At 33.0% G+C, this 24,980-nt stretch overlaps 4 protein-coding genes across 4 annotated transcripts; 3 read left to right on the top strand and 1 right to left on the bottom strand.

Annotated features, from left to right (window-relative positions):
• Positions 1–250: 250 nt before the first annotated feature.
• On the top strand, positions 251–3,306 carry LOC133188498 (uncharacterized). Its single transcript, XM_061323951.1, has 10 exons — positions 251–405; positions 510–721; positions 825–951; positions 1,071–1,242; positions 1,337–1,416; positions 1,546–1,754; positions 1,880–2,064; positions 2,193–2,278; positions 2,357–2,579; positions 3,159–3,306. Exons 1-10 carry the CDS (start codon positions 303–305, stop codon positions 3,160–3,162), a joined length of 1,401 nt encoding a protein of 466 aa, XP_061179935.1. The 5' UTR covers positions 251–302; the 3' UTR covers positions 3,163–3,306.
• Positions 3,171–5,283, top strand: LOC133188679 (uncharacterized). Its single transcript, XM_061324181.1, has 3 exons — positions 3,171–3,333; positions 3,457–3,591; positions 3,692–5,283. The coding sequence occupies exons 1-3, from the start codon at positions 3,171–3,173 to the stop codon at positions 4,459–4,461; spliced, it is 1,068 nt and encodes a 355-aa protein (XP_061180165.1). The 3' UTR covers positions 4,462–5,283.
• A 6,331-nt stretch (positions 5,284–11,614) lies between these two features.
• On the top strand, positions 11,615–13,231 carry LOC133188945 (pancreas transcription factor 1 subunit alpha-like). The gene is made up of 2 exons (XM_061324418.1): positions 11,615–12,050; positions 13,010–13,231. Exons 1-2 carry the CDS (start codon positions 11,615–11,617, stop codon positions 13,198–13,200), a joined length of 627 nt encoding a protein of 208 aa, XP_061180402.1. The 3' UTR covers positions 13,201–13,231.
• A 6,704-nt stretch (positions 13,232–19,935) lies between these two features.
• LOC133188678 (RING finger protein nhl-1-like) lies at positions 19,936–22,335 on the bottom strand. Its single transcript, XM_061324180.1, has one exon. It carries the CDS (start codon positions 22,333–22,335, stop codon positions 19,936–19,938), a length of 2,400 nt encoding a protein of 799 aa, XP_061180164.1.
• Between the last annotated feature and the right edge of the window lie 2,645 nt (positions 22,336–24,980).

Here is a 24,980-nt window from a genome sequence, read left to right as displayed (position 1 = left end):
TCGTATGGGAAAATGTTATATATTTATGATAAAATTTTTATATAAACTGTCGTTTAATTATGATTTTAAAACTTTCTGTTAATGTTTACGTTTTATAAGTTAAATTCATCCTCTTTTAAAGAAAGGTAACATTTATCACACCAGAAAAAATATCGCAACTTAAGGAAAGGCCATAGTTTTTCGCTTCCGGTTTTAAATTTTATACACCGACTCTAGACTTCCGGTTATGACTCGGCTTTGGCGCAAAACATTCAGTCTGGCCATTTATCATAAATTTCGTGTGATTATATAAAAATACAAGAATGCCCCGGTCTAAAAAAGGAACGTTCGTGAAAGCTTCGTTCCTCCGGAGACTTGAGGGTCTAAGGAGAGCAAGAGAAGCCCGTGCGTTAAAAGGTAAACAGGGTAAGTGTCTGTATTAATAATTATTGTGTAAGCGTTCTGCTATGGACAGATGGACTGTTGGAATATGTAGCAAAAGATTCAATCATTTATTGTGTAAATATTAGATGTTGAAAATGATGGCCTATGCTTGGAGAATGATTCTTCCCCTGTTCTACGAAGTGTTGAGTGTCAAAGTGCAGAAAGTTCATGGCGTGTTGGAAGACGAATTGTTGAACTTGGCACTCTTGTAGATAATCTGAAAAGAGGTTGCGCCATGTGTGGGAATGCACTTCAGCTTGTTAACACTATAGGTGAAAGGAAATTTGGACTAGGGCAGGTATTCATTATTTTTTATAATATTGTCAATGACTTTGTATTTCAAAGATTTGTTTTTAAAGATGTTGTATATACCCTTTACATTAATTTTTGACCAAATGCAGGTTCTTCAGATAAAATGCACACATTCCACCTGTGCCCATGTTAATGACATACCCACGGGCAGTAAGCATAGGGTTAAAGCAGATATGAAGCAATATGCTTGGGATGTCAACACAAAACTTGCTGCAGGTATAAATCAAAAATTTTATTTTGTAAATAAGCAGATAAGAATAAATTATTTCCAGTTATACAAAAGTTTACATCTGAAAGAACTATTTTGTTTTCATTTTATTTCTGTGATATCTTAGGTATGCTAAATGGTGGTTATGGAATAACTCATGTAAATGCATTACTGGCTGCACTGAATATCCCAGGGATCACAAACAGGAGTCTAAAAAGCAGAGAAAGAGAGGTTGGGGAACACCTAGAGGAAATGGCAGGGCAGAGTTGTAATAAAGTTCTTCAAGAAGAAATGAAACTGTAATTTTATATACCAAATATTGATATTTAAATTTTGCTTTGTATTTACATGTCATTTGTTAATATTTGCACATTTGTGTTAATTACTTTGTAGGAGTGATGGAGACATCACTGTGTCTTTTGATGGTGCCTGGCAGAAGAGAGGTACTGGTAGAGGATACAATAGTCTTACTGGTATGCCCTGGTGATAATGTTACATGTTTTGATTCTCCCTCCTCAAGAAGGATTGAGATTTCTTATAGAGTAACATATTTTAATACACATACATGTAGTTATGTACTAGCAGTATTTATCTTGTTACAGGTCATGCATCTCTAGTAGGAGAAAAAACTAAAAAGATAGTAAGTTTCTCTTCGAAGAGTAAAAAATGCAGAATCTGCTCAGCTGCATCAGGTAAAGGAGTTCCACCCAGAAAACACAACTGCCGAAGGAATTGGCATGGATCGGCAAAGGCAATGGAGCCAGCCATGGCCTGTGAAATGCTGAGTGCAATCCAAGATGAAGGGTGCAAGGTAACTTTTCATTGAATGTTTGATTCTTATTAGAGCAATGCCAAATATGTCTGTAAAGTTGACTACATTATATATTAAAACTTTGCTGTTTTAATTAAAGTACATATTTCCAATGTATTTTACAGATAGGAACTTTAGTCATGGACAATGACTCAACAACTATTGCCCATGTAAAAGCCACTGTGGACCCAACCATTAACAAAAGAGCTGACAAAAACCACACAAAAAAAGGTTTCACAGGAGCTTTGATTGAGCTTGCCAATACTCACAAAGTTTTGAAAAATCAAAAACTTAGAGGTCACATTGAAAGGTTTGTGTTTTTGAAGTGTAATATTTCAGTAAAATATCCCTTGATCAACTGTGGTCCAACAAAAACCTTGTTAATTGTAAGTGCGATAGCTAATTATAAAATAAGTATCTTTTCCTTCTTTGTTTTAGATGTTTTACATATTGTGTACAGCAAAACAGGGGCAAGACTAAAGAGCTTGAAATTGAACTTGGCAAAATTGTTCCACATTTATATGGTAAGTGTATCAATAAAAAAGTCATTACAAAATTAGGAATGAAGAGTGAAAATATTTTAACTACTTTTTTTTTTGAAGGTGAACACGAATACTGTGGAACTTGGTGCCAGAGTAAAAAGACTAACTATAAACCACGAAATTTGCCGTATGGAAAGCCTCTCTCCTGCACCTTACTTCGAGAAGCTTTAGAAGGTCTATTCAAAAAGTATTGCTGTAAGGCAGAAGAGCTAGCCATGATGGGGTCCACCCAAGTCAATGAGAATTTCAACCATATGGTCTCCACTAAAGCCCCCAAAAGATTGTAAGTACTTTGGTTTATTTCTCTTTGTTTAAAACAAAAATTCTAGGTATAATCTTTTAAATTGAGTCTGAAATATGAGATTCAAATTGCAAAAAAATGTGTTGTTAGGTTTTATGGAGGTTCAGAAAGTCTACATGCTAGACTCTCAGCCACTGTATGTCAAAAGAATATGGGTTATGGTTACATATCAGAGGTAGAAAAATGTGTTAAAAGTTTCAAGTTGATCATTTTTAAATTTGTTTTTCTCTACATTTATTGTTTGTTATGTTTTGTTTTCTTTCTTTTTTATGGCAAACCTAAGAAAGTTATGTTCACATGTGTTTAGTGTCCTAGAAGTTTATTTTGATTTTAATGGTTTTCCACAATAAATATTATAAACTATAAATACATGTAGCTTTTAAAAAAGATGTTTACAATCATGTTTATCTAAATAAACATGTACATAAAGTACATAAAGATATGGATTTACTAAGAAATTCACATTCAAAACTATAATCCCTGTTCTTATTAACCATTTGATTTGAATATGGAACACTCACAAAATTAAAAATTTACTGAAACATGAATTATATTTTACAGTTGAACAAGAAAATGGCATTGTCACCAGGCAATTTCACAATGAAACATACCATTAGACTTGCCAACAAGCTCAAACGGAAGCGTCTGATGCAGAGTTTACCCACCACAAAGAAACGTCGATTGGAATTAAAAGCTGCCAGGTTGTCTAAAGAAGCATCGAGGAATGTACTAGAAGGTAGTGCTTCAGTTAAAACAGAATTGAATGTAATGTTTTACTTTGATTTATTGTGTATTTTTCACACCTTTAGAGAAGCCATTGCTAGTGGAATTTCAGTATTATTTACTTGAATTTTGTTTGTAACAGGTCAATCATATAAGTCAGATATTGGTCTTGAGGAGGATGTTGATCTTGATGACATTGATCCAGAGCCTCTTAGGATTTCTCCAGAGAGCAGCTGCTTGATGTATTTTGATTTAGAAACTACTGGACTTAGTAAGATTTTTTTTTAGTTTACCTTTTCCCTACTAACAAATATAAATATTCTTTTATTTTCGAGTTTGGTATAAAATATAATTAATAATTTTGCTTTCAGGTAGAACATCTGACATCATACAGATTGCTGCAGTTTGTGAAGATAGGTCAATCAATGTTTATCTCAACCCCAGTGTACCAATCTGTAAAGAAGCATCGGCTGCAACGGGTCTCAGATATGACATGGGACAGCTCACTCTTTATGGAGAGCCTGTGCCTTCAACAGATCAAGTCAGTGGTTTGACCCAGTTTGTAGACTTTACAACAGATTGTGCTTCAAAACCAGTCATTGTGGGCCATAATATTCAAAACTTTGATCTTCCAATTCTTCAATATCACTTGCAGCGACATGGTCTACTTAAACGATTTGATGAAAATGTTTTAGGTTTTTTGGATACATACAAACTTGCACAGAAAGTGTTTGACAAGAAAACAATGGGAAATTTTAAACAAGAAACATTGGCCAGATTGTGTTTAGGGAAAAGTTACGATGCACACAATGCTCTAGCTGATGTTTGTAGTTTACGAGAATTGTACGAGTCAAATTTAGCATTCAAATGTGAATCTTTAGATATATTTAATATGAATTATTATAATGTCAAGTCCTCACTAGTTCCATTGATACAAAGCAAAGTAATTTCTACACTGATCTCTAAAAGGCTTACAGCTAACAATCTAAGCTTAAACAAGCTAAAACTCATACATAAGCGTGACCCCCATTGTGGGATTCAGACTGTCTTTAGTGAGGTTGTGTCTGGTTCAAAGACACCAAGAATTACGAAGTCTCAGAAGATCATTGGCAAAGTTGTGGAGTATTTGAACTCTTGTTAGTTCACATCATAAGTATTTTCATTCAACAAAATTATTTGTTTATGAGCTATACTTGCTAGAATCTACATGTATGTTTGTTACACTACATTTATTCTCTTTATATGTATTAGATTATAAATTGTTAAGAATGTGTACTTGTATGTAAAAAAAATTGTGAAAAAAGGAAGGGGTTGCCCCCCCCCCCCCCCACCCTACCCCTTATGTTCTAAGTGTCTAGAAGGACCAAAATTTCAGTATTTTTTAATATTCCATTTGTATTTCATTCTAAGACTGTATTTGTTTGTTACATTTTGATATTTTTCACAGTGTGTAAAATATAACTGTAAAACATGCTATTACCAAAGTGGGGGTAGGGGTATTCGAGATATGATTTAATAAAATATCTCTGGTCTACTGTGATAAAATATGTTTTTTTGTTAACCTTAGATATAATTTTAGATATTTTTAAAGAAAAAATGGCATGTTAACAATATAAATTTTGGGACTTTTGAAAATAATGATATTTTGTGATTTTTTTTCTGATGGATTTGAGCAGTATAAATGTTAAATGTGTATGTTTTCAATTGAATATCTCGAAAAATTCTCTTTGTAGTTAATTATCTATTAGATTTAATGAATTATAGCACAATACAGTGTGCTTTGGTGCATATTTGAATAAAATATGAAATTATACATCCTTGTGTTAGAATTTGGCTGTTGAAGTTGGGGGTATATGTGCTCTATAGCACATAGTATGAAAATAAGCGTGCAAAGGTATGTGTAATATGGGTTTTTTTGTTGGCTCAAGAGTTGTTTAAGATATTTAAATGAAAAAATAAATTGTTTGACAGAAAATTCTGATAGTATTTACCTACCTTAAAAGAACATTCGCATAAAAAAAATACCATTTTCTGTTTAAATATTGTTGAAATTGGTTAATTTATGTCTTTATTCATAGTTATCTTATTTCATTTACGATGTTCACGGTTTAAAAAATCCATATTACCCCTATGAAAATGTCTACTCCAGAAATATACGAAAGGGGGTACACATAAATTTTCAAATATCACGTGGCCGGAAAATGCGCAACATAAATTATTTTCATATTTTTAGAAAGATAAGGAGTTTTTCTCCCAAATATCAAAATTTCATGATATTTCGCGAGGGGCCGAAAAACGGCCTTATCGCAACTCCCCCTTTATCATTTCAGTTCATGTACAAATATTTATCATTAATTTTATTAATCGTATTCATTAATGACATAATAATTGTACATATCATAGTTACAAGACATTTTACATGTAAATTTCAATGGATACATATGTATATGCTTTTGATGTCATTACGTGTAAAGAGATACAAAAATCATAAAATTCAATCAATCGTATTTGACAAACATCACACATACGATGAAATATTATAAGAATAATAGAATGCTATCATTCTTAAATTTTTTCGATCGACAGTAACTACTGTGCATACTGTAAGACTCAATTTACAATTGACCTATCATGTAACTATGACGTGATATCTTTTATTCAAAAGAACTGACCAAGTATACAAAAAGAATTAACAGCATTGATATTTGACATGTGACACGTTGGATGATAAAGATGACCGAAATTGATCAGATTATCAACCTTAACGAAGATAAAAATTCTCAAACGGGAAAAAATCAAATGATGGTTAATCTCTAGAATACTGGAAAAAAAATCACTTGTTAAAAATGATTCTTCAAAATTATATATAACAGATTGTTTTCAATGAGACACAGATATGATAAAGAGCATATTTTGCTATTTTAATAATGTAAGGCAAAGGCTAAAGCAAATTAATTTGAATCTGTTAAACTTAAGTTTGAATTAAAAAAAATTAACATAACAGAACATAAAATTAGTGTACTTAAATGGATACATTTCTTTAAAATATCCACCACACATCGAAAGACTGCTCTAGTAATTTAAAGCAATACTTGAAATGTAAGGGAAAACATGTACCTTTATATTCACCGCGGGGCAGTAAAACTAAATATTAATTACGTAACCCGTACCTGGTATGGTGTTTTAATATAGATCTTTTAAGATTTTGCATGAAAAACGCTTTAGCTTTATCTGTGGCTGAGTATTGAGAAAAGGGATAACGTTTATTATTCTGGGTGTTTCTGTAAATATTTCTGCCGGGTGGACAACAGTAATCAAAAAAATCCCCTCACCTGCCAAGAAGAAGCAAATATGGACGATAGAACTTCACAATGGCCTCTGATACCTGAATCTGTTTAATGGCCCTATCTCTATCACCCGTGCATTGTCCAGCGTGTTGACAAAGTTCTTCATAACCCTCCTAAGCCATAGGCCAGGTGATTGTACTTGAACCATCGCGACCCTGCGCGCGGTTAAAGGAACACCGAGCCCGACCCTATTGACCCCTTTAAAGAAATAGGGTTGCTAATTGATGAAATTCTACGAGAAGTGATGGTCTGTTTGGGGTTGATTATTTGTAACGTCTGTTTTCCAACTGACCACAGTATGTCTTTATGATGTGGGATGTGTGTAATTTCCAATCTAATGTGTCCAATACCCTAAGGGAATTTTCTGTGACACGCCTCCAACGGAGAAATATTCACTGAAATAAATGTACCTTAATAGCTCATAAATACTTAAAATCTGTTCTTTAGTGAAGTGGAATTTCTTTTTCAAAGTCTTACAAGGCTCCGATCTTTTAATTTCTCCTGTTTGAATTACAGATTATTTTAATTTCTAGAGGAAAATAAAAATTACAGGTGTACATGTATATTATTGAATTATTCAACATATCCATTCTATTACAGATTTTATCCAAAGAAGAGATACTATTTTTTCGGGAAAAAAACATAAATAAATTTTATAATAACATTTGGAAACAAATGATAGACGGAGACACAGAACTGGTGTTTCTGTTTAAATGTTTAAGTTCACAATTCCTTATCAAGAATTACGTGACACGGACCCTTTGATGTAAAGAAATTGTAAACCTGTAAAGATTGATCATGTATCACATATTGACTCAATTTGTAAAATCACGATCATTAGAAGATTAGAAATCACAAGACGTTTTGATTTCCATCAAATGTTAAATTTTATTGTATTTGATTTTCTTCTTGTAAGTCAACAATATTCAAGTGTTAGTTTATCTTACACAATTGTCTATGTCAATGTTATTATACACGATTCTTCTTATCAGAAGAATATTTGTATTATACATGTATACTAATTTATATATAGAAGTAAATGCATGAAGTTTATGCATGTGATTTTTCTACAAATCAAATTATATTTTAAGCTCATTTTTATTTTCACACACACGCACACCCACACAAAATTGTTTGACTGAAAAAAGTTTTTTGATAGAATTTTAATCCCATTTTTCAGAGCAAAAACAGACTGTATTACATTACGCATCGAACATTTTTAGGGAGTAAAAACTTCAAAAATATATAAATAAGTTCGTATTCTTTTAGCATTTTTCATATAGACCAAATTTAACGACCATAAGTCTTTCAGATACAAAAGTATATAGTATGCAATCCAACTTTTTTTCCTTCTCGCTGTAGAAAGATCGCCATTTTACTGTAATATGTATCACCGTTAGCTGAAAATAAATGTTTATAAGTCACTTTTTTATAGACTTGCTTAACCATTTCATGACTTTTATTTTAATAGAAAATATTTAAAGACCCTTTATCTTTGTACTTGAAGTATGGCGAACCCAAATTCTATTTGTAGAAAATATTGCCATGGAGTGTCATCAACGTGGTGCTGATCGGTTAAAAATTATCACTTGCATGGAACGCTGTGGTAAGTCCATACACCATGTAAGACCAGCTCTCCCTTCGCAGCCATGATTTACTATAAGAGGCACTGTTATCACATTCTATGTACACATGGACCAGTTAAGTTGACGTTTGAAATTTACAAGTAAACAAATAGCCCTCAGACCGCGCGTGATAATGGAGAGAGGCAACGAGCCGTGCGCGTGACATCTTCGTCTGCTCAAAACTAACTTGCAACATTATAATGGTTCAAATTTAAATGGAAGTGACATGTAGAAGTTCTCAAACTCAAGAGGGATTTGCGAATTTTTGAGAACCTTAGAGGTTACTTAAGTAGTTGTAATTTGCTGTAAATAGATACCTCTTATTAGTTACAACACAGGAAATACAATTTTTTTGTATTACAAAATTGTAAATCTTTGTTATTTCTTATAAATGAAGTCTTCAGATGATCTCATGCACTGTATACTGATCTGAAATAGTTTCTGGGCATACGAAATAACAGTGCAATGGAGGGTTAATTTTACTACTAAGAGCAGCATAATAATTTAAACATATGCCTTATGATTAAAAAATGTTAAAGTGTTTTAGTGCATTTTCAATGAATTTTTGTTATATTTTTTTCTGGCCGGTATACATAATATGATATATGAAATCAAATTTTAAAAACCTTTAAGATAAAAAAAAATTATCTATTTTTTCAATAACTTTCATAAATCAGGAAAAGAGATCAACCAGAAAAAATTGCTACAAACAACAATTTAGAACACATAGGTCATTCCAAGCTTTTTGACCTAAGCCCTCGCTTTTTTTCAGTTTGCTCTATATTGCGGAAATCGAAGCGTTACCATGCAGACAAAAGCAACCTTTATTCTTTTGACAACTAAAAAGAAAATTTTCTTTTCTTCTGCGTTTAATATTCAATTAAAAAGCCATAGCAAGACTCATTCTGTTTGTATTAATATCACAAAACCTTTTTAAACAAATTCAAATAATGACTTCACAATCGCCCGACAAAGCTAGCAGGGTGCTTTTTGAGAAGAAGACATTTCTCTTGTTTGTGCTGAAAAAATTTAATTTTGGAATTGGCGAGAACAATTAAATCGTTCAAATCGAAACTTGCGGCTTGTAATAATCGTTTTTGTGTGTTAATCAAATAATACAGCGCGTAATATTGACATAAGAAAATAATGACCAAGTTTGGTTTATTATGGCGGTACCAAAGATGTGTAACATCGTTTGTCGATTATGTCCCTTGTTTTGGTCCTTTGGAAAAGGTCCCGACCGGAAATTCACAGGATATTGAAGAGAAACACCGCATACCTGTGATATTATATCGTCGCACTTAATTGTATCTACCTTTGGCGGTTATACTTTGAAGCTTTCTCCCAAAAAATCCTTTTTTTTTCTCAAATTTTAATTCAATTTCTGAGCGATGAATAAGAATTTACTGATGCAATTTAACATCAACATGAAAAGTCGGTAACGAATTTCCGTCGGAAAACTAAATATGTTGGCTTCCATAGTATTTATTTATAACGTGAAGGTTATAAGGTCAATTTTGTGTTCCTTTAATTGGATTTACTCAGTATTTACAGTATCTTTAGCTACATGCTGTGATAAAAAAGAAGATTTGTTTATGATTATATCCACATAAATATAGCGACGCAAATTCGTCCCGATTTATCATTCGCATTTAAATTTTTATGTTCATATATTCGTTTACTGCTCCAAGAGCACTGAAAAAATGTACTCTTCTGTTTTCGAGTCGAAAGAAAGAAATCAAGAAAAAAGACAACACAGTGACGAGTAAGAAATTATTTCTTAAAGAAACTCGAAAACGGCGAAAAAGACTGGATTATTTAATTCCTTATCAGTTAAGGTGTGTCAGAGAGACTTAGTAAGATAACACTGTACAATGTTGGAGGTGTGAACTATCTACAAACTCTTGTGACACTAAGATTATTTATAACGGTGAAAAAGTTATAACCAAGTTGTATTTAGCAAAATCAGATGAATGACAACTAATTCCGGTAAAACGAATCAAAAATTCACCTATACACATTTAAATCTAAAAATGTACAAACAAATGTACATGTCGATGTAAATATTATTTTTGGGGGATTTTATTTTCGGATATTTAATTTAGATCATATTTTTTAAAACTAAACAGAGAGAAAAACACACACGATTCCTTATCTTACTCTCTTTCTTCTTTAAATTTATTTCCATATTAAAAAAAAAACTCGAAGGACGTCTCTTATACAAAATTAAAACATCTTTATTTTATTGACTCCAAGACAACAAAGGCAAGAAACCAATTTTTCCTTTATACAATGTAATATTCTGACACTTTCAATTCTTATTGTAAACTTTTTTGAAGAATTAAAAGACTTTTCAAATTTAATATTTAAGCCTTGCTCATTCAAATTTACAAAATATAAATTAAAAAAAGGAAAAAAGAAAACGTTATTCTCCTTTTAGTTTAATAATAATGTTACTGTAACGTCCCAGAAGGTTGCTATATGAAAGTAAAAGAAGGTTCTCCTCCTACCCTATAGAAATGTAAGCCAGCATTTATATTGGTGAAAAGAGAATCTTCAAGTATTATCTGAACAATAATAGTTTGCATCAAACCCTGTAATTTTAGTGAGAGAAAAGAAATCATTGTGGATAAAATCATAAAAGAACTGAAAGAAAAATGAGAACATAGCCAAATTTATACTTTTGTTACAAAAAAATGAACTTCGTAACAAGATGGATGTAAACAATAAAAAGATTGATATAATCCTCTTTTTTTTGTTGAAAGTTTTAAATTCAGATAAAATTTTGCTTTGTGGCACTACAAAGCATCTACCTGTCACCGATTGTCCCATTGATTTCTCGGCTGATTTTTTTTTTAAATTTCGGCGATTTTCCCCGCTATCGGAGGGAGCAGCGGTGTTTATCTCTTTTAAATATCTTAGTGCCAAAATAATTATTTATTTACCGTCGTATTAAGTCGAAACCCGTGTCTCGGTCGCACGCGAGAGTTCTGATTGGTCGATAGCGATCGAGATCGGGGTGCCACACTGGCATAGGCCGATATAAACAGAAGAGTGTCGCGTGTTCTATGCCAAGTGAAATATCTGTCGCTAGAACGAACTTGTTTAACCTAAATCCTCAAATTTCTTATCAGAACTGACTATATCTAACATTTACCATTAATCGTTTACTGTTATAGATTCCGATTTTTGTGACTTTGACAGTGCCTGTTTCGCCATATGTGTTAAACATTGATTTGGAATGCTCAATCAAATATTCTCCTAAATCTAACCTATTAAGAGACAGTAAAAACACTGTGCTATTTTTTTGTAATTGGACTCCATGTCTGGACCTATGGCCACTATGGACAGCTTTCTGCTGGATGAGGACTTTCTAGATTTTTACGAACCATTGGAGTACAGTGATGGCCTGGACAGTCAAGCGTCAAATGAATCAGACGAGGAAAACATATTCTTCTTCACAGACAAACACTCGGGCAAACCTGTGAAGAAACAACAGCAGAGGAAGGCTGCTAACATGCGCGAGCGGCGAAGAATGAAGTCTATTAATGATGCTTTTGACAATCTTCGGAATTCCATCCCCTCGACCATTAACGCCGACAGAAGATTGTCGAAGGTCGACACTCTTCGACTGGCTATCCGCTACATTGGACATTTGTCGGATCTGGTGCAGACCACAACTGACTTTCCAACAGAGGCGGCAATGAAGAAAAATAGCAGAGCCCAGGATAAAATCATTGTCCGATGTCACTTCTCTGGTAAGTTAGTGAGACTAAAGCGTTGCTTGCCTTTTTGGAATAATGATGCGCCAAATTCCTAAACCTTCGAGAAAAATTTACGGTGTGATCTGATAAAATATGATAGAAAAATAAATATATTTAATCTGAACAACCTGTAGTTATATGAAAACAGAGATCGGTAAATGCACTTATTTTATATTTTTTCCCTAATAAAACAAACCTTAAACGATATTGGTAGATTTCTTTTTATTCGATATATATTAGGAGATTTAGTATCGTAAAAGACAGCCGTTTTGTTTGTTTGTTTATATTTTGGGTCATTTTTTTTTCTTTTGGATAAATTTTTGTAAAACCTGTTCCTAGTGTTCAAGTCTCTCTCTCTCTCTTTTTACATTCATCTAGGGGAAAAATCTTTAATATAAATTTATTTACTAGTCAAAAAAAAAAAAAAAAAAAGATTTAATTTGCCTCTTTTAAAAAAAAAAATATCAAATCCATATGAGCATCTCTTAAAAAGGCTGAAAAATGAATTTAGAATAAATAAATAAATAAATAAATAAAATAAAATTAAAGATAAAATAAAATTACTAAACAAATAAATACTATTTAAATAGACGACAAAAAATGTATAATAGATTTCGAAAAGCAAAACAAAACAACAACAAAATGTAAAGAAATAATTTTTTAATTTTCAAAATTTGATTTGGACAACTTTAACGTCGCCTTTACATTCTATAAAAATTCTGAATTAATAACTTAAGATTTTGTAGACCTTGTGAAGTATAAAGCAAAGAAATTTAGATAATTAATTGAATAAGTGTATTTAAAGTATACGCGACAATTTCTTTCGATTCAAAATCATGATTCACAAAAATAGTTCAATCTTAAGAAGAAAGAGCTCGGGAATCAAACTTGATAAAAGAAAGACAAGTGACAACCTTCATTAATATGCATTATTATTATTTTTTTTTTTTTAGATATCACGGATGGGATTTTAGACAACAATGAACCACTTCTTGGTCACTCATTGTCCTGGGAAATCAACAAACCCAAAAACCAAACCGGAGTGAATCGGTTCACTGCCAAAGTCTGGGTTCCGGAGATACCTACCGAATCCGACCTGATTAATATCAGCTCCTACTCAAATGACTTCCACCAATACCTGTGATGGTGTTTTCTTTTACGTCCACTATCATTTAAGCTAGGAAAAGGCAGCAGCTGGCAACGGACTTGACATGTTGTTTCTGAACGGGCTATTTGCGCTCGACCACACCTTAAAGACATGCCTAGATGTACGTGCTGCACGTGCGAAATAGACAGACGAGGTCGCCAGGAAGAAGTTTGACAGAAACAACGAATGTACCAGATTATGCAACACAACTACATGTGTACATGTTAAAATTGTTGACTTTTATTTATTTGTTAGACTTCATGCAAAACAAGTATTTATTTTATTATGTATTTTTTACCTTGTTAAATATTTTATATTTTTATATAAAAGAAATAGAGATTGATTTTTGCGATAATTATGAAATCAATGAAAGCAAAAGCGAAAACAGTGTGTATTTTTTCTCTCTTTTATTTTTGAAGTTGCCAATTCAGTAATGGCCGACAATGAAGATACTGAGTTAGCAAACATTCTGCACTGAACTTATAAACTATTCATATTTCAAGGATCTAATGAAACCAGGACAGAGAAATGCACTGCACATTTCTTAGTGTATCACGATATGAATGGAGATTTAAAAACAATCCCTAACCCACCCACCCAACCCATCAAAAAAAATATGCATAAAATAAACTTTGCATCGTTCATGAAATGCAAATTCAACACACTTGGATGTATGCATAATTATACATGTAGTAAATGATTTTATTTGTATATAGTTCTTTTCGCTGGAAACAAAAAAATTCATTGCTAATATCAATTAAAATTACGTCCATAATGGACGTATAATTTGGACTTGAATCAAAGTTTGCAGCTTTGTAGCACGCCTTTGTTCTTTGTTTGTAATAAATTGGCATCGAAACACTGAACATAAATTTTGTAAATGCAACCCCCCCCCCCCCCCCCAATTATACGTAACATAAATTTTCCATTGTAGATGATTTCCAATTTAACATAGATATACACATACGGTGATTTTCTGTGAGAAAAAAAGAAAATGCATGCAGGGCTAAATATTGTTGAAAATAAAACAAAGCTAGAACTGCAAGTATATCAAGCGCATATATTTTTTGTGATCTGCAAACGCTTAACGAACTATTACGGAACTGAAATAATTCTTTATTCTTGCTTTACAAAACAGCTGTCATAATATTATTTAAAATGGAATCATTTAACTTTTAAGTATTGTGACATAATCCGAATTTCAAACGAAATTAGAATTCAAATAAAGCAAATTTCAAAAAGGAATTGCAAAAAAGATCTCTCATCATCCCGAAATATTGAAAAGGGCACCTGCAACCAAACCTACAAGAGGTTTGACTAATTACTCATTATGACCCTTATCGGATGCCAGTAATCAATACATTTGTTCTGTAAATGTTGAAAAGACCACTTCTCAACCCGGATTACTACAAAAGGCTTAGAGAACACTTCATAACCACGCGACATAGGTAAACACAGAGGTACTCCAAAGAACGAGAAGGGGGCGTGAGTAGGAGAGAGAGAGAGAGAGAGAGAGAGAGAGAGAGAGAGAGAGATGTGTTACATTAAAAGTTTAATACAGATAAGTTTAAACTTCAGATTTAAACTTTTAATATTACACATGTACATGTAGCATCGGTCTTTTTTTTTTTTTTTTTACCACATTTTCAGTTTACATTCCATATATTAAAACCTTTAATTAATAACGATATTTTTTTTTCAATATAGATGTAAGATCGAACAAATTTGAAAATCTGATTAATCTAAGTCTTTGATGTGATCAATATGTTTACATAGATATGGTATAATAACCATTCATTTTTGTTGAAATAGGTAATGGAAACAATTAGAAAAAACAGTGCGAAGTTTTTGTCAATGTTTTCACAACAAACGTTTTTGAAGCTAATCGATCTGTTTGGTACATGTATTTGTTTAACTGTACAATTATTGATCATAAAACACGGTCGAGACTTTACAAAGTAACGGTATTTTGTCCTTACTTAACAGGACAGTAGCTCTGGGAACTCGTCAGGTGACGCACTCTACGAGACTTTGCCGAGACGAGATTTCAGCAGTCGGCTGCAAGCTCTCCCACGGATTAGTTGATAGTTGTGTATCTCTGCTGTTTATACAGTAGCAACAAACCTTTGTAAATATTTTTTGAAAGTCTATATTAAATAATTAAATTATCATATTGAAATTCGCTGCGCACGCTATAATAATTTTCACAGGTCAGGCCCGTAGCAACGGTTTAAAAAAAAAGGGGGGGGGATGGCTTCCCAAGAAATCTGACAAGAAAAAAAAAATAAACTGACCAAAAAGTTAGGGGGACAAATTTCCAAAATAAACTGACAAGCAAAAAATAAATCTAATTACCTGTTCTCCTGGAAATTCGACCCTTCAGCAACAAAAAGTGGGAAGGGGGAGGGGGCAACCAGCATCTAAAGAAAGGAAAATTTACTATAGCAACATACTATCTCAGAAAAAGTACCCCCCCCCCCCCGGTGTTCTACGGGACTGCATGTAACTTGCTCTAGCAATTCCTAGTTAGTTAGTTTGTTTCTTTTTTTAAGTTGGAAACATTCATTGTAATCTATAATATCCATTTAAATCCCTACAAATGTAGAACAGAACTTACTACATCTGCATGTACATTCTGTCATGTTTTAAAATTTGTAGCATTTATTATCGGCCGCAGGAGCGGTCGATCTATTTGTGGTTGTGTTAGAATGTCTACATGGGGAAATGAGACGTTATTGAAAAATTCTTTATTGATAACATACATAAGAATTATGGACGAAATTTTAAAATTTGCTTAATACTGTCTAAATCTAATTACGTTTCACTTAGTTCTTCATTTCTCATCAGATATTAATTAATCTATGATTTTATATATATAAAAAAAGTTGTTACATGAACTACTCCACAACATGGGAGTATGTGAGATTTAAAAACGAAACGTAATGTATTAATTACAGTACCAAAATGATAGCTAGAGGAATTTTTTAATACAATACAGTTGCTAACGACACAGTGGTATTTTTTTTTCTCGACAATTTGCATTTATTGTGATACACGTCTATCACAACGAAAACTTCGGCATTATCACGAGTCAAAGATCCAGTGTATGAGCACGTGAAGAGTTTTCACGGCCTGTTGAGACAGTCGTAATTATTGATTTAAAATTATTTTATACTTGTCTTCTTCATCTTGTAATAAATTATTTTGCGATGATATAAACCTATCCTTTATCTCCGATTTCCGTATCCATAACTTTAAATAATTTTAAAATAATAGGTAATTCGCTGAAAATTAAGTATTTAAAAAATACACAGAAATTTAAATTAGTTATACTGTTTTGCAAGAAAAAATGCATCATTCGTATACTTTTTCTACTTCGAAATTAGTTTTCTTTGGACTCTTTCATATTGAAATACTTTAAAATGCTAATAAACATTCTTGCGGCCGATTTGACGCTTTGTATCAGTTTCACTTGTGTTATCTTGTTTTGTGTTTATATTCCCAGGACATGTTGTCGTTTTGTACATATTGTCGTTGGCGACAATATGTACCTACCCTCACTGCACATATTGTTGTCCATCGGTACATGTCGCCGGCGACAATATGTACCGAGAAGAGCCTTATTTTCCTCCTGCATAATGGACGACAAAATGTACAGTCAAGCACCAGCACATATTGTCGTCGGCGACAGTATGTACAGTCAAGGTCGGTATATATTGTCGTCGATATATATTTACTTGAGAAAAGAAAGAGAAATTGACAAACACACGCACGCACAGCATTACTCGCAATACTGTAGGGAGAAAACTTTTTGGTCAGAAAATTGTGTCCAGGATTGATGTACATCACTATGACATATCAAGATACCGTAATTCTTGAGATATCTGATAAATCAGCTTTTCTTTTTTTCTTGTAATATAATTATACTTGGAGATTGAATACAGGTATTTTTTTTGTTCAGTAGTAATGATTATTTGGAAATTATTCTTATATATACGATCATGTGCCGATATAATATTATAAATATAATTTATTGTTAATAATAATATAAGAATAACGCAAAAAATAACATTTTTAGTTCACCTGAACTGTAAGTTCAAGTGAGCTTTACTGATCACATTTTGTCTGACCGTTCGTCTGTCTGTAAACTATTCATAATTTCAGCTTCTTTTCAAGAACTACTGGGTCAATTTCAACACATTTTTACAACAAACAAACAAACAAAAACAAAATCAATTTTGTTCACGTCATGACCACAGGGTCAATGTGGGGCCACAATGGGTGATCAAAGTTTTACATAGGAATATATACAGAAAATCTTTAAAAATCTTCTCAAACACCAAAGACAGATGTAGCACCCCCCCCCCCTCGCTTGGTGGTTTGATTTTTTTAAAATTTATTAATTTTTTTTTTTGCTTTGGTAAATTCTGTTTGTTTAACTCGTATATACTTAGTCCACAGGTAAAGTTTCATAATTAAATAATTAACTTAACATATACAATAACACTGATGGACGACAATATGCGCAGTGAGGGAAGGTACACATTGTCGCCGGCGACAATATGAACAGGACGACAAAATGTACCGTCACAATCACAATCAAGAAATAGCATACGAGACACGTCAGTGTGATTCTCACACCAATTACATTCACAAAACTACCAAAAAACAGCAAAAGACATCTTTAAACAACAATATCTATGGGGCGACAATATGTACAGTGAGGGTGAGGCACATAATGTCGCCAGCGACAATATGTACATATGTAACTTTTCAGTCGGCGACAATATGTACAGATGGACGACAATATGTGCAGTGAGGGTAGGTACATATTGTCGCCGACGACAATATGTACAAAACGACAATATGTACCGTCACAACGTGACAATAGTGCGAAGAAAGATAACCCAGAAATTGTTCAAGAAAAGCCAGTTGGGGATGTTTCTGCAATAATATGGTTGGCAACACACGTTCTCTGATTTTACTGTCATTTTCATGAAAACGAAATATGATGTATTCACCATCCTCATTTTGAACTCAAACAAAAACAAAGTTTGGGTCTCAAAATTGTATAAAATCCTGCCCGACTTTCAACCCTTTTTAACGATCCTACACTGAAGTTCTTTCTACGATCATTAGCAGAAAATGTTGATCAATCAAGGTACACTTCATCCACCTTTTATCATATTTAATTTTTTTTTTTTTTTTTTTTTTTTTACTTTATATTTGAATGACTTTTATAGTGCATCTCTTCGCTCCAAATGCACACAAAAAATCAAGCCATTTAGTTTTTGAAGTAGTTAACAGTATTTGATTTTTTAAAATCTGTTTCTTGTATACTAGTATTTGCACGTTATGACAAAGTCAAAATTATTCGAATTCGAAATAAGAATTATTCTAATTCGAAAATAAGGTCATAATTCAATTTTTTTTTCATTTTTTTTTTTTTACAATTATAAATCTTTGCTTTTTTAATAAAAAAAAAAAAAAAACAGAAAGGAAAAAAGCTGTTCTAAAATGAGGAATCTTATATATATATATATATATATATATATATATATATATATATATATATATATATATATATATATATATATATATATATATATATAATTATCACATTTAATAATATAATAATAAAAGATTTCAGTGAAATAATATAAAAAAAAAATAAAATATAGCTATATATTTTTTTAATTTCGAAATACCCTTTAACAAACATCAATGCAATAAGCCAATCTCTTACAACAATGCTACGTTTTTGTAAAACCTTGTTTCAAGGAGTTGTCTCCAAAACATCAAAATCCTATCAAATATAAACAACAGTTCATTTAGCAATGCTAAAAATAGAATGTGTAATGAAATATTGCACAGGGTACCATGGTTTTTTTTTTTTTACTGCACGTATGTGCATTGATCAAAAGTGAGCTCCTCTTCAGTATTAGGCATCTGATGTAAGGCAAACCCACTGATAGATCGAAATATGGCACAGGTGGGGAAAAGCAATACTTGTCTGGGACTGGATTTCTGTGTGAACACATATTTAACAACAAGAACTTTCTCGGCACTAACAGAAATAAATCAGAAACTATAAACAAGTAACAGGGTTAATCATACAGTAAACAATGAAGGTTAACGGTATCGCAAATATGCAGCCTCTTCATAAATGATTTTATGGAGCAAATCTATATTTCTTCAAGAAAAAATATATCGTCAAATTATCTACTCACACCTATAACAATTGCGATTAAGGTGGAATTGTACTCCTTTACTTGATTTAGTAGAAAGGGAATGATTGTCAGCTCTAACGACAACGCCTGGGCGAGGAGAAAATTCGGACTTTACACATTACCTCGAGGCCCACAATGCAACGCGAATACATCTTAATTGTTGCTAACTTCGTTCTCGTGTTAACAACAAGTAAAAATTCACAAAAAATAAATTTATCTTGATTTAATGGATATCGCATACAGAAAGTAGATTAAAGGTTCTTTGTAAACATTATGCATCTTTTTAAACTTCGTTTATGGCAGCTAACATTCGACGTCATGTGACGTCACAGTCTAGACTTTCTAAATGAAGAGGTTGATCTTAGTTAAAAGTAAATAATACACAACTGCACTCTCCTCAACGGTCGCACCGTCAACATATTTATTAATTATTTAGATTTTTTGTTGTTTTCACTATGATTGTCAAAGACTTGTAGAAAATCGAGGTTGTGTAACAGTTTAGCTATGATCTATTATTGACTACGTAAGTTGCCACGTTTCCATTAGAATAAGCTATAGCTAACATTGGTTTGGAGTCACGGTGAACAAATATTGCTGCTTTGCAAGGTTCATCATTGTCTAGCTCCGTTTCTACCATTCCCAAAAATCGCCCGGATGGAGAAACTACATGTAGGCGGTTAGAGCGGGAATCGATTACAATAACATATCGATCACGAGGATTAAGAGCCAACCCGTTCGGCTCTCTAAGTGGAAAGGTCTCTGTCCCTTGATATTTCTGGAAAATGTGCCCACGTCCCGACATTTTCACGAATATCACACTCTTTTTCTGAAAATCAGTGACCATGATCCTGTCGTCAACCATTGAAATGCCACGAGGGTACGAGAGGAAAGTCCTTCCGGTATTTTCTGGATAACAAGATGTTAATATACGGCCGTCACTGTCCAGAATGTCGATCCCGGGCGGTGAAAAAAACTGAGACAATGTGGCTCCAATAAAAGTCCTATCGTCTGGATTGTAGGTTAGAACAGAGTAACCTTTCTTTGTTGCTATCTTTCTCTTAATCATAAGGTCTGGTTTTATGAAAAACATAATATAAATCATCTTAGCATCTGGAACTGTAATGGCGCTGTACTTTTCAGGCATATTGGCGATATCCCAGGGTTGGAAATTCCCAAGAGAGAAAACATGAACAACATTTCCACTGCTGTGAACGACCTTAAGTCGGTGATTCCATCTATCTGCCAGAAGTAGATACTCGTGGTCAATCCAGGCGAGTCCAAATATCCTTGGTGGCTTCATATCTCCAATTGCTGTAGAAGAAGCTTTCCAACACATTTGTAGACAAAGACGTGTACCTGGTCTGTCACGTGATCGCGTTCTGTCCACTGATTGGTGGTGATTAGGATGGTGGTGTTGATGACGTCTCTGAGGTTGAGGAGATCGTTCGCTAGAGACCCGAGGTCTGCCAGAGATTGCATACCGAACTGGTTGCGGTGAGCGAGGAGGTCTAGCTTGGTCCTCAGATTCTGTAGACCATGAACTACCCTCAGTTCTATCCATCAAATTTGGAAGCGGAGCTGAGGGTATAGGACGGAGATGATGGAATTGCCTCGGTGAGCTCCCAGAAATGACGTCAGATAAAGCAGGCTTCGTCTGATCACCAGTTGGGTATATTCTAGGTTCCTCTTGTTGTTGAGGAGTTTGCCTTGAACTCTGTTCTGAGAAAATCCCTGGGTATGGTGGCGGTGGTTCTTCGGTGTTGCTTATTTCTATAAAAACGTTGTTTTGTTCAGTATTATGACAAGTCTCAGTGATTTCATCGTTTTCCTGGTCAGATTCGCTCTCGGTCTCAGATGTAACAGAACTTGATGAACTATTAGAGTTATCTGTCCTATCTTGGTCGTTAACATCGCTTGAATTTTCTTCAGTTACTTCTTCAATTGGTCTTTCTTCGTTGTGGACTATAGTAGTATCCTTCCGATGGTCGTACTGTCTTGTGTTGAGAACTTCTATCTTTATAAGATCTGATGACGTCATGGCGTCTTCCAGCTCAGTATTGATGATAAAACGTGTTTCTGGTGGATCCAGTAAGAATTTGTTTTTCATGGAATTCATTTGAATGAGATGTCGGTTCATTCCGGAACAAATTCGAAACATAGATGTTTCACAAATTTTATCGGAGGCATCGCAAATTTTCTTATATATCTTTGACTTCTCCTCCACATCTTCTAACATTGTCGTACATAATTTCAAATCTTCTGCAAGAAGATCCTTTTCTAGCGACACCAAATGATCTAAATCCTCTTGGACTTTCTGTTCCTGTTGGAGGAGATATTGTGTTACTTTCTGTCGAAGATCTGAGAAATAATCCGAGATACCTAACGCCGTCTGTTCTTTTTCCATTAGGAGTTGTCTTCCTTTTGGCAATAAAGTACCATGAGTGTCCGTAAACTCTGACACCATTTGTCGCAATTTCTTCATTAAGACATCTTTAATTTCTTCGAATACTTCTTTTAGCTGTTCGCCAGGCCTGATAATTTCGCAGTTGGTATGCCCTTCTTGTCGACAGAGAACACACAAAGGCACGACACATGTCTTGCAGTAACTGTCTATATCAGCACGGAGGTGAAACTTACATTCGATGTTTTTTTCTTTGGCTAATATAAATTCCTGTGTTACATCATCTTCCGGAAGGGACTTGATGTATGTATCATCTACTTCCGGGTCAGCATTTATGCAATGCTTACATTTCGGACAAGGATAAGTCGACTTTCCATTAAACTCTTCAAGATATGATCTGATGCACGTGAAGCAGAAGCCGTGGCCGCAAACCAAACGCCTTGGTGATTGAAGAGTGTTCTGGCATACTGAGCAAAGTGACAAGGTAGTGACTTGATCCATCTTAACCTAAAGTAGAAAATGAATGACACTACGGATGTTCAAACATTTTGACAGCTTGCTAATGGAATTGAACAGCACTATCATAAGAGATTTGAACTCTTTGATAACTAATTCCTTATTCTAAAACTCTATTCCTGTATCAAATTACCTCAAGGTAAAGCACGCCCATTTTAATTTATTTACATTTTATTGACAAAATATGGCACTTTATAATGTTTAACGGACAGAAAATGTATTCGGTGTTTGATTTTCTCACAAGAAAGTATCATGCATCTGTTCCGCACTCATTACGATTTACATAATTAAATGTGTTATACATTTGTATATAAAAATTAAAAAAAAAAGTATTTACATGTAATACAGTGTGATTTTTACAATAACAAGACATACTGAATAATAATATTGAAGTGTTTGAAGATGTCCAATATCGTAAAAGCAAGAATTTAATTACTTTAAGACAACTCACTTTCAAATTACACTTTATGTATCATTCTATTTTCGTCTCTTTATAAACGTCATTGAAAAAAAAAATTCTAAAGCAAATCTTTGCAAAAACTGGGAAAAGGAGGAGGATCAATGATCTTCTAAAAAGCACCGACAAGATTCTCTAGTATAATTTTTATTTTTGGCTATTTAAGACACTCCTCTGTTTTTCTGAATATCAATCTTTCTTTTGAATACAGAGCATTGCCGATACACCCTTTTTGAGGAAGTTCCACGAAACGTGAAGGTAATATTGATTATTGCTGATGAATTTATTATTAACATTCTCCAATGAATGTACGATTTAATTTGTGCAGACCTCTGCTTGTCACGTTACGGACGAATGCTTATTCTTAAATTACATGTCCAAGACTGAGAGATAATATGCAATTAATTATAAAGGCCATTTTTAAAACTCAACAATACCTTTTTATAAGTCTTTAGATTGATTGCTAGTATGAGTACTAAATTAAAAAGATCTTTTTAGTCTATTATTCAGTCTCCACCTTTTAAACATTGATATACATTTAATGGGAAACAAAATAATACAATTTCACATTGATTAAAACGATTTTACTCATTTTTACGTTCTTTGAAAAATATTTTTAAGTAGGTATTTTGCAATATCGATTAATACATTTATCATTGTGTAGCCTTTCCAACCCTAAGATACGAAATTGTACAAATGAAAACTTTTCTATCATACTTACGAGAATATAGTTTTGATGACCTCTGTGCAAATATTTTGGAATTTATCATAGTGAACAGACTGCCCAATATTACGCTAATAGATTTGATCAAATGATCGACTTTAGACGGACGTTTGTTTACAATCCACCCGCAATGTAAGAGTTAGAACCTAAGTCGGGTTTTAAAATCCCGATAAGCTGGATAAGAAAATAAAAAATTGAGAGGGGGTGGATCCATGATTTTATTATTAGCTGCCAAGGCAGGAGAGCAATAGAGATGTTCCAGTTTGTTGGAAGAGGGAGATAAATTAACAAAGTATAAAGTATTTTTTCAGAAAAGTATGTAGCTCAAACCGATCATATCATTAAAAGAGGAGGGTTTTTAGTTAAAAAAAAAAACCCTCATTAATTTCATCAAGTATTCATTTTGATTAACAAAATCCACCCCGCCCCCCCCCCCCTTTACACACACAACATATACACAACACCAAACAACAACACCACCACCAACATTTACAACAACAACATATATATATGATATAAATCTATTATTATGTGGTGATGTTAATTTGCCTTTACAGATAAATAACAGTATTTTTGCTGCTGTTCATAAATTTATTGACGAAACATGTAGATTTTCTAGTTGATATACTATTTAATTGCTTTTTCACTTGTATTAATTGTATTATTTTCTTCTATTTTGCATGACAAATTGTTATATATAAGGAGAGGAACTTTGTAAGTTGTAAAGAACTTGTTTCCAATCCTTTTGATGTACTCAATAAAATATGTTCAAAACAACAACAACAACCCAAAAAGTATTTAAATGTGGTTTGTAAATTTTAAAAGAAAGAAAATCAGAGGTATAAAGCTAATTAAATGGGTCCTTGCATTGTGGTATATCATTAGAAATAAACACTTGTTAATCACATGCAGGCATATGTGCTTTATTCTGATGGATAAATATTTTGACTGCTGTGACATTTAAAATTTTCAATTAAATTCTTTGGATTTTATTATGAAGCCCGTTATTTTGAGATACTGTAAGATGATGTGTTTGAAAATTTTTGTGAACCCGCGCATTAATGTGCACAAAAATCCGATTGGCCAATACTTGTATATACTTGGATATATCTACTTATCATATTATTGCCTAATTTATTGAAGACTATATGAAATCCCGCGCAAGCGAGGGAAATTGAATTTTTACCAATGCTGACTGATCATTTCCAATTATAAATCTTATAGTTTCTAGTGACAATTGATAACTGGCTTATAGCAAGAAAAAATACTTTATATTTGAACAATAACTTATTCATTTATTGACTTTTCTCTTTAACAAGTCTATCTTCAAATTGTACTTCGGGTTCGTTGCTATTATGCTCTCCGTGGCGAATATGCACATTTTACTAAGAAATTTTTAAGCACAACTTACTAAAAACCTTTGATATATAAATATATTCATAATATTAT

Source organism: Saccostrea echinata, unplaced genomic scaffold, assembly GCF_033153115.1.
Source record: "Saccostrea echinata isolate AGI-Se365-2 ecotype Australia unplaced genomic scaffold, CSIRO_AGI_Sech_v1 ptg000016l, whole genome shotgun sequence".
In the NCBI taxonomy this organism is placed as follows: domain Eukaryota; kingdom Metazoa; phylum Mollusca; class Bivalvia; order Ostreida; family Ostreidae; genus Saccostrea; species Saccostrea echinata.
The sequence above is the reverse complement of the archived record's forward strand: the minus strand, read 5'-3'. Positions and strand labels throughout refer to the sequence as shown.